At 47.4% G+C, this 13,033-nt stretch overlaps 1 protein-coding gene and 1 long non-coding RNA gene across 3 annotated transcripts in view; one reads left to right on the top strand and one right to left on the bottom strand.

Annotated features, from left to right (window-relative positions):
• EPS8L2 (EPS8 signaling adaptor L2) overlaps positions 1-13,033 on the bottom strand; it is a 79,828-nt gene that overhangs the window by 40,734 nt on the left and 26,061 nt on the right. The window contains exon 3 of the mRNA XM_026110691.2: positions 12,866-12,921. Within this exon, the coding sequence (XP_025966476.1) occupies positions 12,866-12,921 (56 nt within the window). The remainder of the gene's footprint in view (positions 1-12,865; positions 12,922-13,033) is intronic.
• Positions 1-13,033, top strand: part of LOC135328558 (uncharacterized) — a 54,224-nt gene that overhangs the window by 31,896 nt on the left and 9,295 nt on the right. The window lies entirely within an intron of this gene.

Below are 13,033 nucleotides of genomic sequence, written 5' to 3'. Positions count from 1 at the left end.
GGATCAATTCACATCCTGGAGAGACATGGTTATCAGTTTGGTCCAGGAAGCCAAAACACATCTTCAGTGCCAAGTTTTCTCCCCATTTCCATGCAACGCCCTTTTTTTTCCAGGGAGTTAGGACACGACTGTAAACACTCCCTTCACCCTGGCAGAGTGTGTGCACAAGATATCAGCTAGTGGGATAAATTCTGCCCTCTGGGACCCGGTTTAGAGCTGAAGTAGCTTTGTTAAAGTCACTCAGGGTTTGTAGTGATGTAAAGGAGGGCAGGACTAAGCCTGTGAACTTTAATGCATGGCCTCTACTAAGCAAACAGGGCAGAGCATCCCCAATAAAATGGACCAGCTGGGCTCAAACATGGAAGAAAGGATGGTCCTAGGGGTATGACACCCAGAGGGGGGACTGGTCTTGGTGCCTACCACCTGCTGCCAATTTCCCAAGTGGCCTGTGAGTATTCACAGGGGCGAATGTCAGTGTAGGAAGAAGAGAAACAGGCTTTTCTGGGGTCCAGCTCATCTGATCGTGAAGTGGATATATGAAATAAGTTAGCTGAATGATGTACCAAAAGCACCTGTGGTTACTGACTGTACTGCAGTGACCCTGGACAGCTGCGTGCAGAAGATGCTTGTGCCTCGGTATGCAGGGTGCACGGGCAGAACAGGGTGGGCTCTGCTTTCCCCAGATTGTTAATGGGTTATAGAGTTTTCTTTCTGCTCTTTTTGCCTTTTGTTAAGTGCCTGTGAGAGGGCAGAAGAACGGCCTCAGGACTGCCGTGATGCTAAGCGTTCCTGGAGTTTCGGGGAATTTGGGTGTTGGTGGAGGGAGTGCCGGTGGTACTATGCTGAGCAGCCCAGGGGGCTCACAGACCACTTCCAGGCAGGATCCCAGTGCTCAGTCCCAAGATAGCATCTCTTTCCGTTCCATTTGCATTCTTGTTACTGCTCTAGACAAAACTCACTTATGCTCTTAATCTGCACCGGGGCCAAAATCAGTTGTGGTGTAAACAGGTGCCTCTGACAAATGCAGCCAGTTACACCAGAGTTGCAAGGGCCCTGAGATCCCCTCCTCTGATTAATTAGGATGTTTTATCACATAGGATCCTCCCTGATCCTCCCATATTTGTGTTTTGCTGTTGCTGGGCAGAAGGCACAGTAGAAAATGTGGGGGATAGACAAGTAGTATGTGAAGCAGTCTGTAATGAACCTAAGAATAATATCAGCCTGGTAATACACATGATGTAGTATATCCATAATATCTTGGTAGTGCATTTGCTCCTGTAATACCTCCAAATGATAGCTGCACAACGTTTGTGGGACACAGCCGTCTCTGGTGTGGGTTGCAGGAAGGAGACTGGATATAGTGAATATAAGGAGGGAAAGTCTTAGCCTCTGTCCCTGTCTGTCTGGTTAGGTTTGGAAGACAGGCTGGCAAACAGCCTTGCAGGCAGATTTCAGATGCCTTGTACCGGCAAGGCAAGAGCATGTCCTCTGCTGTGCACCTGTAGCTGCAGGATAACAGCGGCCACAGACCTAAATACCTGGTTATCCTAGAAGGATTTAAAAGGGGCCCAAGAGTCAGAACTATTGCTTGGGTGCTGAGCTCCTGGTGAAAGCTCTGGTGAAAGACACAGACACAAAGCTGAGATGCTTTGCAGGGCATAGCTAGGAAATCAGTGCTGTGCAATTCAGGGCTGAGATGCCGGTGTAAAATTGGTGTGAGCATGAGCAGGTATGGCCCTGCCATTCCTGTCTGATAGTATTTATGTTCCTTTGCACCAACATAAACAACAGCAGTCAGTTGGGAATGACCATGCTCTCCCTCCCAGCAACAACTGGAGTGTTTAACAAAGAAAGGCCCTAGCTTGCCATCCCAATTGAGCTGCAGGAACAGAATAGGTAGGAACATGATTAGCTGCCCCATTTCAGTCATGAATTGGGACCCAAATTCCATGAATTGGCTTGAAAATTAGAATTTTCTTTTTGATATCAGAGTCTTTGTGCTTTTGTCAGCCTTTGTGAGCCTGTATGGTGGCACATTTCAAGCTGTTCTCCATGTCTCTGACAATTTCTCATCTTTCTGTTAAAACGCAACTGAACTTCTTGCAAAATCATGCTGTTCTAAGAACTGGGGCTCAAACCCTGCCCACAGCAAAAATGAGGTGAAATGAAGGATTATGTTTATCTCATTGACAATACCAGGTCAAGGACCTCTCCCTGATTCCCTGTATCCCACTAGAGCCCTTTCTGGTCTCCATGTCCATTAGAACAGCCTGGGGAAAGCCTTAATTATTGCCTTCTGGAGCTTACCAATTTTATATACTATCTATATACTATATATTAGTGCACACACTCTTTATAGTAACCTGCCAGTGTAGTGTGAACTGGTCCTTGTGCCAAACAAACAGGTCAGGACACAGCCCTCCGAAGGAGAAACAAAGCAGCAAATGTCTCTGTGTGCTAATGAAAATCATGCAGCTTTGCTGGGCCTGAGTTGCGAAGCAGACTTATGAAATGGCATCCGTTCCCAGGATCTGAGTACTAGGCCAGATCTGATCTGGCAAGCTGATCACTTATCTTTGGTAGTATAGCTTTGCCAATCTGACAGGTTCCTGCTTTCTTATAGGGTAGGCGGATGCTCCAGGCGCTGCAGGGTTAGTCAAGGATCTGATTTGTGGCATTGCACAGACCTGCTGTGTCTGAGCTCCTAGCAGCGAGGCATTTGCAGGTCTGTATCTTGCTTGTGTTGTGGCAGAAGCTTCCTTGCTTACCATGACTGCCTGGCAGACCCTCAGCGCTGGGGAGGACTTGTGGGATATACTGACTGCCACCCCCCCCTCTCCTGCCTGCCCTGTGCCACCCATTGCCCTACTCTCCTCCACAATGCACAACTATTACAGGGAAGGAAAGACTGCAAGAAGCTGGAATAATATTGCCCGCAAAGGTGCCGTGTTGTGCTGGCTAATAGCCCTTGGGCCAACACAACTGGTTTTGCATGAAGGAGCTGGAATAAGCAACGCCACAGAAAAGTTTTGCTGGTAGCAGGAATGCCATGCCAAAGGCCTGCCAAAGAGTCTGCCTTTGACCTTAGCTGCATGGCCTGTGGCTTGCTTATATGCTTGGACCTGACTGCTGCTTTCCTGTAAGGCAGAAATTAGCCTGAAAAGACAAGTAAATCTGTATCATTGCCAGAATATCTGCTAACCAGTGAAAGGAGAGAAGCAGCAGGAACAATGCACCACCAAATGCTTTGTAGCAGCTGCCCAGGCTCCAGTTTGGAAGCATCTCTGCAGCTTCCTTCAAAGCATCAGGCTCCCTGTTTTTCCTGTTACCACCATGGCACTTTTTTTTGGTCCTAAGAACCACTGGAAATTGTCTGTAAAGGTTGCAGTGATGCTGAGAATTTGTACGTGGCGCAGCTCTCACTTGGTGATGCTTTAGTGCATGCTTTAGTGCATGACCTGGTGGTGCTTTAGTAGGGGTGCTTTAGTGCATGACCTAGAAGCTCTTGAAATGAATGAAAAGGCTCTCATTGACTTTGGGTCAGCTGCTTTGTTGATAGCGTGTCAGCAGCCATTAGTAGATGTCACGAGGCTAAGTTCCTCCTCGGCATGCTTAACATTTGCCACTAGCTCAAACCCAAGCGCTCACATTCCTTTTTTATTAGCTGGAGACACAACCCACTCCAGGAGAGCAAATAAAAACCCGACCCACCTCCCAGGTTGTGCAAGGACTGTGTACATCGAGTAACACTGTGTGTTTGTATCCAGCTTGCCAAGGAATGCAGGGATGTAAAGCAATATGTACAGTAGCATGCTGTCCAGTGGGCAAAAACCCAGGGGGTACTCAGCAGAAGATAATCAGACTATTGAGAAAATGCAGGGGAAGCTCATGGGCAGAGCTATTCCCTTTTCTTTTATAATCAGAGCTGGATGACAAATTATTTTTCACCAAACAATTCAAAAATGTTCTTCTGAATTTCTCATGGCCAGTAACAGTATTTTTGAACTTCAGAATATGTTTAGAAGATAATATGCTAGTATTTAGTATTTGGAGGATCTTGATTTAAGTAAAGAAACTGAGGAATTGGCTTTACCTGAGAACCAAAAAAGTGCATAATGGAAAGTTTCCTTTTTTTTTTTTTTTTTTTTTTGCTGTTATTAAATAATACAGCTTTTGTTTCCAGTGTATTCGGGCCTATCCAACAACCAGTTTTCATTTAAGAAAATGTTTCTCTCAGTAAACCCTGAGCAGTCCCTACTTGCAAGGAGAGAAATTGTGCACAGCAGTCTCAAAGTAGCAAGGAAAAAGGGTCTGGAGATGAAGGGTGGGCACTGCAGAGTCAGAGGTGTAAAAACCCTCTTTGCAGATCCCCTGTCACTAACTATCATCTCAAAGGCATTGCAGGGGAGGCATGAGGCTTGCCTGTGGGAGGGTAAAGCAGTTGCATGGCAGCCTTAAGGTCTGGGGAGAGGAGCTGGTCACAGGCCAGCAGAAACAGCAGCCCAGCACAGAAACCTTTCTCCCTGTGGCATATCTTAAGAGCAGGCTGTGCTCTGCTCTGTATCGGCACCTGTATCTGAGAAAGGAGTTTGGTTTATGGGATGGGAATCTCTGGGTAGTCAAGCTGGGTGAGATGAGGAGCAAGAAGGACTTGGTTGCTTCTGGACAGGAGAAAGCTCTCTCGTCAGGCTTGGGGAGCATGTGCTTCTAGAGATTAATGTAATCTTGGGCCAAGCAAAGCAGTCAGGCTTCCAGCCAGCAGCACACAGAGCAAAGCCTGCTCCTAGCAGTAGCTCTAGTCAGTACTGAGCTGAGCCTGTGCATCTCCAGGCTTTCCCACTACTGGATTTCGATCTGCAGGAACTAAGAGAAATGCTGATTTCCTTTTTTCCTTCCAGCCCTGTTTCCTGCCAGACTATTAAATGTCTGAGACTCTAAATGAAAGGATCACCCACAAGGCAACATCAGAGGGAAGCAGGGGTAATCTGAAGCTGGAATCTGATGGGAAAGGGGTCATGAAGAAAGAAGCTGAAATGGCAGGGAGGGAGCCTTGGCAGAGGACAATGGAGTTATTCAAGGCTGGGTGACAGGGAAGATGAGGAATTACTGTCTCAGGCACTGCTCTGACCTGTGAGAGCAGATCGGTGCTGTCAAGGGCTTTCTTGCAGTGGGCTGGGGAAGCAAACAGCAGTAGCACATGGGAAAATTGCACCACTTTAGAAGCTGGGCCTTTCACTTGCAGTGCTCCACCCACTGCAGGAGCACATTAGCTGCCCGTTCTTGGGACAGCGCCCCGCTGCACTGTGCAAAGACATCAAGGGACAGTCCCACCTCTGAGCAGCTTTCAGTCTGTCCTGGCAATGGGCAGGGGAGGGGAAAGAGTAATACCCAGAGGTGAAGTGAGTCGGCCACAGTCATGCAGCTGGTTGGAGGCAGACACAGCTATGTGTCCATGTGCTCTGCCCTGTGCTCTTGAGATCCTGGGCAAGCAGAGAGCAAGCAGCAATTCACCTTTGTACCATGCTCTTGCTGCCAAAGCGTGAGGCTGGTCTGCCAGAGGAAATGTGTGACATCCCTGTCCCTCCCTACCTCCAGCAGATGGGGAGGGACACCTGGGATTTGCCCCCAGGTACTCGGGCAGGGAGAAAGTCCCATGCTAAGGACACGCAACAAAGTCTTTTGAGACGGAGTCTCTCAGGAAGAGTGTTACATACGAGAAGAACTCGGTCCAGTAAATCCCTGTTAGGTTGCTATCACCGTGGTCAGCACCAGCTCCCTCAGTCACACTGTCATGTCTCAAATGGGAACCTGCAGGGGAGTCTGAGAGAAGTGGTACTTCCTCTCTACAGCAAGGGCTGTTGCTCTTTGCTGGATCCCAGACTTTACTTCCCTATAAAACAATGGCTTTAACGGTGAAGCCTCGCTGCTTTACTGATAGTAACAGAATTCTGCATTAGGGCATTTGCTGACTTCTCACGGGAGTGAGAAGTAAGATCTACAGTGACTAAAAGCAAATACCTGGCCTTCCTGCCATGCTACTGAATCTCAGAAATTGTCTCAGCGGATGCCAGTGCTTTCCATCTTTAACCTTGTTAAAAGACACAGAGGATGTCTGCAGCTGAGTGAGGTACAGACCTCACAGATGAGCAAGGGTACACCAGGGACTCCCAAGCAAGGCCACAAGGCCATGGGCAAAGCAGCAAAGCTAGAACAAGTGTCTGTTGTACAGGATGGACAAGACCACCCATGTCCTCAGGGACTTCATTTCTTACAGACACAATGGTGAGAGGGAAGTGGCATGGTGGTGTGAAATGTGAGTTTATGTCTGTGTGGCACAGTTCAGCTGCTGCCCAGACCCATTTGGGTTCATGCATGTGCGAGGTGCTCTCCTACTGAACTGTGTAGCTGACTGAGCTTGATTTCTAGTCAGCACTCTTTACATGGTCATATAGTGCAGACAAAATCTGTGTGTGTTAAATCCATGTACTAAGCCCTCTTCTAGAGGGTTGTGGGGAAGAAGCAGCACCACTGTGCTTTCACTGAAAACTGTGTGACTGCCACATGGTCTTCAGCTGAAATAATTAACAAGCTCATGGTTTGGGCAGGCAAGAACCATTAACTAATGCTAAATAATGATCCTTTTGTTGGTCCTTGTGCCAAGCCATCAATAGAAAATGCATATTTATAGTGCAGCTTTAAGAAAAGAAAGACTGTCTTGAGTCAATTTTTCTGCCTTTCTGCTTTTGGGGCCATTCCTGAGTTGGCACAAGCCAGTCCAAGGCTCTAGACATCAGAAGATCCATGCTCATTTATGCCATTGAGAAGGGTTTTGTTTTGGTTCATACTGCTCTGTTAGATGCTCTTTGAGGTTAGAAAAGATAAATTTAGTTCTTGGATGGTTTCTTCTGGCTGTTGACCTGTGATTCTTGTCCCTATGCCTTGTCTGTAATGGTTTTCTCACAAAAACAACCCCAAGGCCCTGTTTCAAGCTATGTCCACGCAGGGTGCAAGCTTGTGAGGATGGGGGAGAGCGGAGATCAAGGAATTACAGTCTGAGGCCCATACAGGGGTCTGTCAAGTCTTATCTCAGAGGCCTCCTCATATGGCTGGGGGATGAAGGCCCCATTAGGAGATAAGGGAGCTCCATGGAGAACCCTAGGAGATGGGAGCATAGCACTGGTTCGTGAGCATTAAAAGCAGTTTACTGCTTTGCCATCAGTGCATTCTGCCTAGTTAGGGCCAGCATCCTCTGCCAAGCATCTACCAGTGGCTTCTCCATGGAGACAGACCAGTGGGTACCATCTGGATGCAGCCTGCTCGATGGAGTCCCCTGCTCCCCACTTCCCAGCTCAGCTCTCTGTGCAGATGATACCTGTCCCTGGGCCACACCAGGCCGACAGGAATGGCTGTTGTCTTTGTGCTAGAGCCCCGTGTCCTGTTACAGCACCAAAGCGTTTCTTGGGTTACAAGAGGTGTGCAGTGTCAAGCGATCATGCCTTGCAGGCTGCTGATTTTCAACTACACGTTTCGTCAGCCTCACTCATGCTATAGGCAGTGAAATCCATTTTCTAGCCTTTTGCCCCAGTGAATTTTGGTCTTTCCCCAGAGACAAGTGTAGCAAGCAGGAAGCCAGGCAGGTTGCAACCAACTGGCTGCATCTCAAGAGTTTCCGTGCAAGACGAGCACTGCCCTCCTGCCAGGCCAGCATCTCTCACTTCCGCTGTGTCCTTCCATGTGCCCCACCATGCCACCCCTGCACCATGAAGCCCAACCGGGAGCATGTGCCCAGCCGCTCTTTGACCTTTCCTGCTGTGCCTGTGTGTGTCCCAGCACCTGAAGTGACGCTGCTCCGTCTTGTGTGTGAGAGGCAAAGATACCTGAGGAGTCGATCAGGCATGACTCCTGGCAGGGTGCTGGCAGGCATTTGAGCATCACAGAGACAGACACAGTAGAAGAACAGAACAGGCTGCTCCGAACACTGCTGCAGAGCCATGTCCTTCTTCCAGCCCTATGCAAAACCCACTATACTCGTTGAACTCCCTTTGACTATATGCATCTCCTCCTGGTTACAGTGACAAATCCTTCACTAGAGACAGGACTAGCTGTTAAACCATGACAACAGTTTAGGCAAACACCTGAGAAGTCCACCTAGTTACCACCACAGAAAAGAGTGGTAGAAGCCTGCTGTAGAAAGCACTATGCAAAAACACTTCCTTTCTAGCCTTTCTCTTGGCTTCTGCCAGAGACACAAAGGTTTCCCCCCCTCCCCCCCCACATAGCCTTTCATCTAGGTTCAGAACAGAAGCCAGTAAGTGGAGAAGGAGCTTTATTTATTTATGGTATGCATTAACATTTATTCAGCTGGTTGCTGTGCATTGAGTAAGGTGGCAACATGATAGGTGCTAGCCATTCTCCCTGCTGCCCACGGAGCCAGGGCTCTCTCCCTATGAGCAGCCACAGACTCTTCCAGAATATGGAGCTGATCAAATGCAATGCCATTTCGTTAGAGGGGGGTGTGTGAAGGATAGGTATCCTGCTCTCTTAACAGCCAGAAAACTCCCTGGAGGATAGCTGGGGACAACGCTTTCACCCTCTGTGCCTGCACACAGAGGAGGCATCATCCATTTGCTCTTGCTCCTACTAGAATAGCTTAATCTGAGGACGATGCTAATCATATATTGTCCACAACTAAAACAAATAGGTTGACAAAGATGAGTGTGCACCTATATACATATGTACCCACACCCCACACTAGTTTATATATAGCCAATACATTTTGGTTATCCAGCAATACAAAAATGCAGGGCTGTTCTAGTGAATCCAGTGTCTAGTGTTTTCTTGAATCCTATTTAGTTTTGCTCTGCCGCTTTTCGTATTTTTACTTAGCCCATCACTGGATGAGGGAAGGATGAAGACGTGTCAAAGCTTTCCCTTATCTCTAGTGGACTTGAGTCAGTCCCTGCCACTACAGAGAGCAGAGAAGCATTTACTTCATTTGTAAGGTGTTTTTGAGACCTACTGGTGGAAAATCAAGCTACAAAGAAGATCAGTGTTTTTATCTCTCATGGGAAACTTAGGGCAACTGACCTGTCCGTACAAGGAGGCTGATACCCTGATAGTTGAGTGATACCCTGATAATTCAGAACTGGGATCTCCCCCATTCCAGCTGGGTGCTCCGTGCACAGCCCCATACTGCTGAGCAGAGCCTCAGATGGTGCACTAGACCACAAAGTGACCAAGGAGGAAGGACAGATGGACATCCTTCAGCCACTGAGGCATTTTCAACAGGCAGCTGAGCACCTAGAAAATATACCCAGCTCTGACCAAAACGCGGGATATCTGAGGGCTTTAAGCCAGTTTCTCTGAAGATTTTCTTGGTGACTATGGACATCTCTTTGTACCCTTCTGTTTTCACCACAATGAAAAAAAACATGGTATTATGCTAGATACCCAAAGATCAAGGCAATTCCAACAGAGATCAAGGAAATTCCAAGTGTGACACCAGGGCAGCCACCTTCTCCGCCCATAACCAGCTGTGAAGCTGCGTCCCGTGTGGCCGTACATGGTCCAGTGGCTGGGACTTGTGCTGTGAGTTTCATGCTATGTCCTTGCACCCCACAGAGCCAGATCCCCCACCAGTATGAACCTCTGTCATCCAGCTGGCTTTTTGTGTACAGCCTGGAGCTGCTGCTCTGCTTCAGTCTGATCACAATGCTCTTACATGTCACTGGGTTCAAATCTGTTGGATCTCACCTAAGTTGGCTTTAATACTGCCATTAAGTGCCTATTCCTACTGAGGCCATCTTGGCCCTCAGATAACAGTCACATCACTGCAAGTTGCACTCCTGTTGTGTCAGGCAAGCAATTATGGCGCAGGCTGTGTTAGCATTTGGATGGAGACTACCCAAGAGAGCCCAAGTACCTGAGCTAATGGTTCAGCACATACCCTCCTTCCTCCCATATCTGCTTTGTGTTGAAAGGGTAGTATATTATGGAAAACATTCTTGGAAGAGGCCTAAACCCAAGGCCTCATTCACCTAGAGTTAATATTTAGACATCTGTGAGTATTGGATCCACAGATGATGGAAGGACATCAACCAGCCAGCTTTAACTGGAACAGATGATTGTGTGGTGTGAATTTGGGAATCACTGTGCTCATTTCTTTGGAGATCTGGCACTTTACACAGGCTGAGGATCCAGCCTGGTTAAAAAGGAGAAACATGGAAATATAAAAAGTCTTCTAAGCTCCAAATGTCCTTTAGCGGCATCATAATCACATAATCAAGGCCAGCTCAGCTTTGTGTGATTTGTTTCATTATAAAATAATTCTCCCTGGAATTTTAGTTCTTGCCTACCCTCCGCCCCCAAATGTGCCAGCTCAGAGCAGAAATTAATGTTGGGGGAGGGAGGATCCAAGTGAAAAAGGGAACCCAAACATTTAAATGCTGGGAAACCAACACATGCTGAGTGTCCTTTGCAAAAGGCATGCTGAATTAGCTGGGCAAGTTTCAGGTTCTGCCAGGCGTAAACTCCAGGGGTGTACGCATGCAACACTGGGCTGGTCCAGCCAACTGCCACTGATTTATGCTGTTAATTAGTGCAGACCTCATCCTGCCTTTCAGAGGTGGGAGGGAAAGAACGGGCAGCTGATTTACAGCAGCCTGAGGAGCAATGCTGATTTACCCTTCTTGAGCACTTGACCCACGGACTTAGAGCTCTCATTTAAGGTTTGCTGGAAATAAATGGGAGAGGTCCGGTTCCCAGTGAAATTTGCTTTGGGGGGTGCGCCCATGAAAAAAAAAATCGATGCTGATATTTACTTATTTGAGAAACTGTGTTTATTTTTAAATCAGTTTGCCATCCTTTTCCTTTTGATAGCTTTTGCAGGAAAAGTATTGCAGGGTGGTCACTGCTCTCTGTGACTAGGTATCAAGTCAGTCTTGTGGTCACAAACGAGGTCATCCTGAACCCCGATAATTCAAAGCCCTGGACTGCCTCTGTCAGTGCGTGCTAGCCCGAGCACGTGCTGTGTTTCAAACATGTTGTTTTTAACTCTCAGTTTAATTTTTTACATGGCTCTATATGGTTCTTTATTTTCCTTTGCAACCAAAATCTTTCTGCCCTCAGTCAATGCTGCTGAAGATTTCAACACACAGCAAAGCAAACGATGCTGCCAGAGGCAGGAGCTCCTCTGGCAGTCCTACATGCAGAGTGAAGTAGCACCCAAACATTTCCATGCCTCAGCCTCTCACTTCTTTCTAGGCTTTACACGTATCATTTTGCCTCCAGACAAGTGAGCTTCCGCTTGGCAGCTGCTCGTCGTGCAGAATTGAGGCCACAAATAGCCCTGGCCAGTAACACCAGATTTCTCTTCTACCTGTATTCTCAGCTATCACTTCTTTGCAGCTAATCTAGGTTAACAATTACTTTGTTTAACATTTTATCCACTAAGTACACCACCCGCCTACCCATCAGGACCCACTTCTCCCGAGGCAAAATAGGTCACTGTGGGGACACTGTTCCAGGCCACTCTACAATGACAAACCTCCAGGCAAAAACATCCAGCAGCCACCTTCGCTTTCTAGGGACAATGCAAGCACCATCACCTTGTAGCAACCAAGGGAGATTTCTGATAAGTATAAGCACTCCAGCAAGGAGCTATCACAGACTTTTTGCACCTAATGAAAGCCCAAACCAGGCAAATTGACAGCTTTTGAAAGATGTAGTGAAGTGATTTTTCTGCCAGAAAGGAAAGTTATGAAAGCAGAGCCCAGCTCTCCTCTTTTCTGGTTCGCGTACCTGCACCAAGTGTGGGGGAACTTATGAAACGCCATCGTAGGCTCATAATCTAAGCTGGGAAAAGTGCTCTGCTGGGAGAGCTTGCAGGCTAAGGTACCTTAAAAGCTACCAGCATTTCCCCAGAGAAAACCCCTATCTTCTTATCTAAAAGCTGACTGAGGGAGATGACTTCTCACCTGACTTTCTGCTTGTTCAGCCCATCCCTGCATGCCCCACGGGCCAGGCCTTCACCTGGAATACATTAAGAGAGCTGCTAAGATCAGGATTAACTGTTATTGATACCTAAGTGTTTTCTACTGCTCCTCATCGAGTGATTCATTGACTCTTCTGGGGCTGTGGTAGTTTAGACAAGCTGCAGATCAGGTTCTGTGAAAGCACCGATCCTACAGATTCCCTTTACTTCCAAAGAGCCAAAGGGCATTGGAGTTTTCATGGTTCACTGAGTAGTTAAAGCGTATAATCATTAACCTGCTGAGGACAATCTTTCTTTTGTTAGACCCTTTATCGGGTTATCTCGCTAACATAACAGAAGAGGATCTGGGTGATGGTGGAGAGAGAGGAAACTGTTCTGCAGAGGCTTGTGTGTTCTCACAAAATCACAGCTGTGTCTATGGCCAAGCACAGGAGACAGTAGCACAGAGGCAAGATGCATTTTTGCTCCCCTGCCAGGCCATCCTCTTCTGTACCGAGGTTCAGGTTCACGTGGCTTTGATTGAGTCGTAGTGCCTAAAACTCCCTAACAGCTTGGTCCAGATCTTCAGAGGTGTCTTTGCAATAGGAAATCCTAGATGTGCAGGAATTTTGCCTGGGTGGATCTGGGCTTTGTTACACAGTTGTAACGAGAGAAGAGTGTGAAAAACTACCTAATACTGGAACAGATGAGTAGCTTGCCTAGATCCTTCACACTGGTATAGCCTGAAAGAGGCTTTAAAGATAAGTGAGAAGACATTGATATGTCCAATAGGCACAGGCTGTGCCTTGAGTTTCCCATCAGCTAGTTCTTCTCTGGCAATCCTGACTTGGCAAACTCCACCAACAGCCTAGTGTATTTGTAGGCACAACTTACCATACAGGTCCTTTGCGCTCAGCTTGGAGGCTCCGTCCGCTTTGCCCATGCTGCCACTGTAAAAGAAAGAAGGTACAAATAAACCATCAGTTCCTGGTTCTTTTTAACATCTGCCTTTACAATGCAACTCATACACTAATGCGATAGCATGGTATTTGTCTATGGCTT

Source organism: Dromaius novaehollandiae, chromosome 5 (assembly GCF_036370855.1).
Source record: "Dromaius novaehollandiae isolate bDroNov1 chromosome 5, bDroNov1.hap1, whole genome shotgun sequence".
Classification (NCBI taxonomy): Eukaryota; Metazoa; Chordata; class Aves; order Casuariiformes; family Dromaiidae; genus Dromaius; species Dromaius novaehollandiae.
The sequence above is the reverse complement of the archived record's forward strand: the minus strand, read 5'-3'. Positions and strand labels throughout refer to the sequence as shown.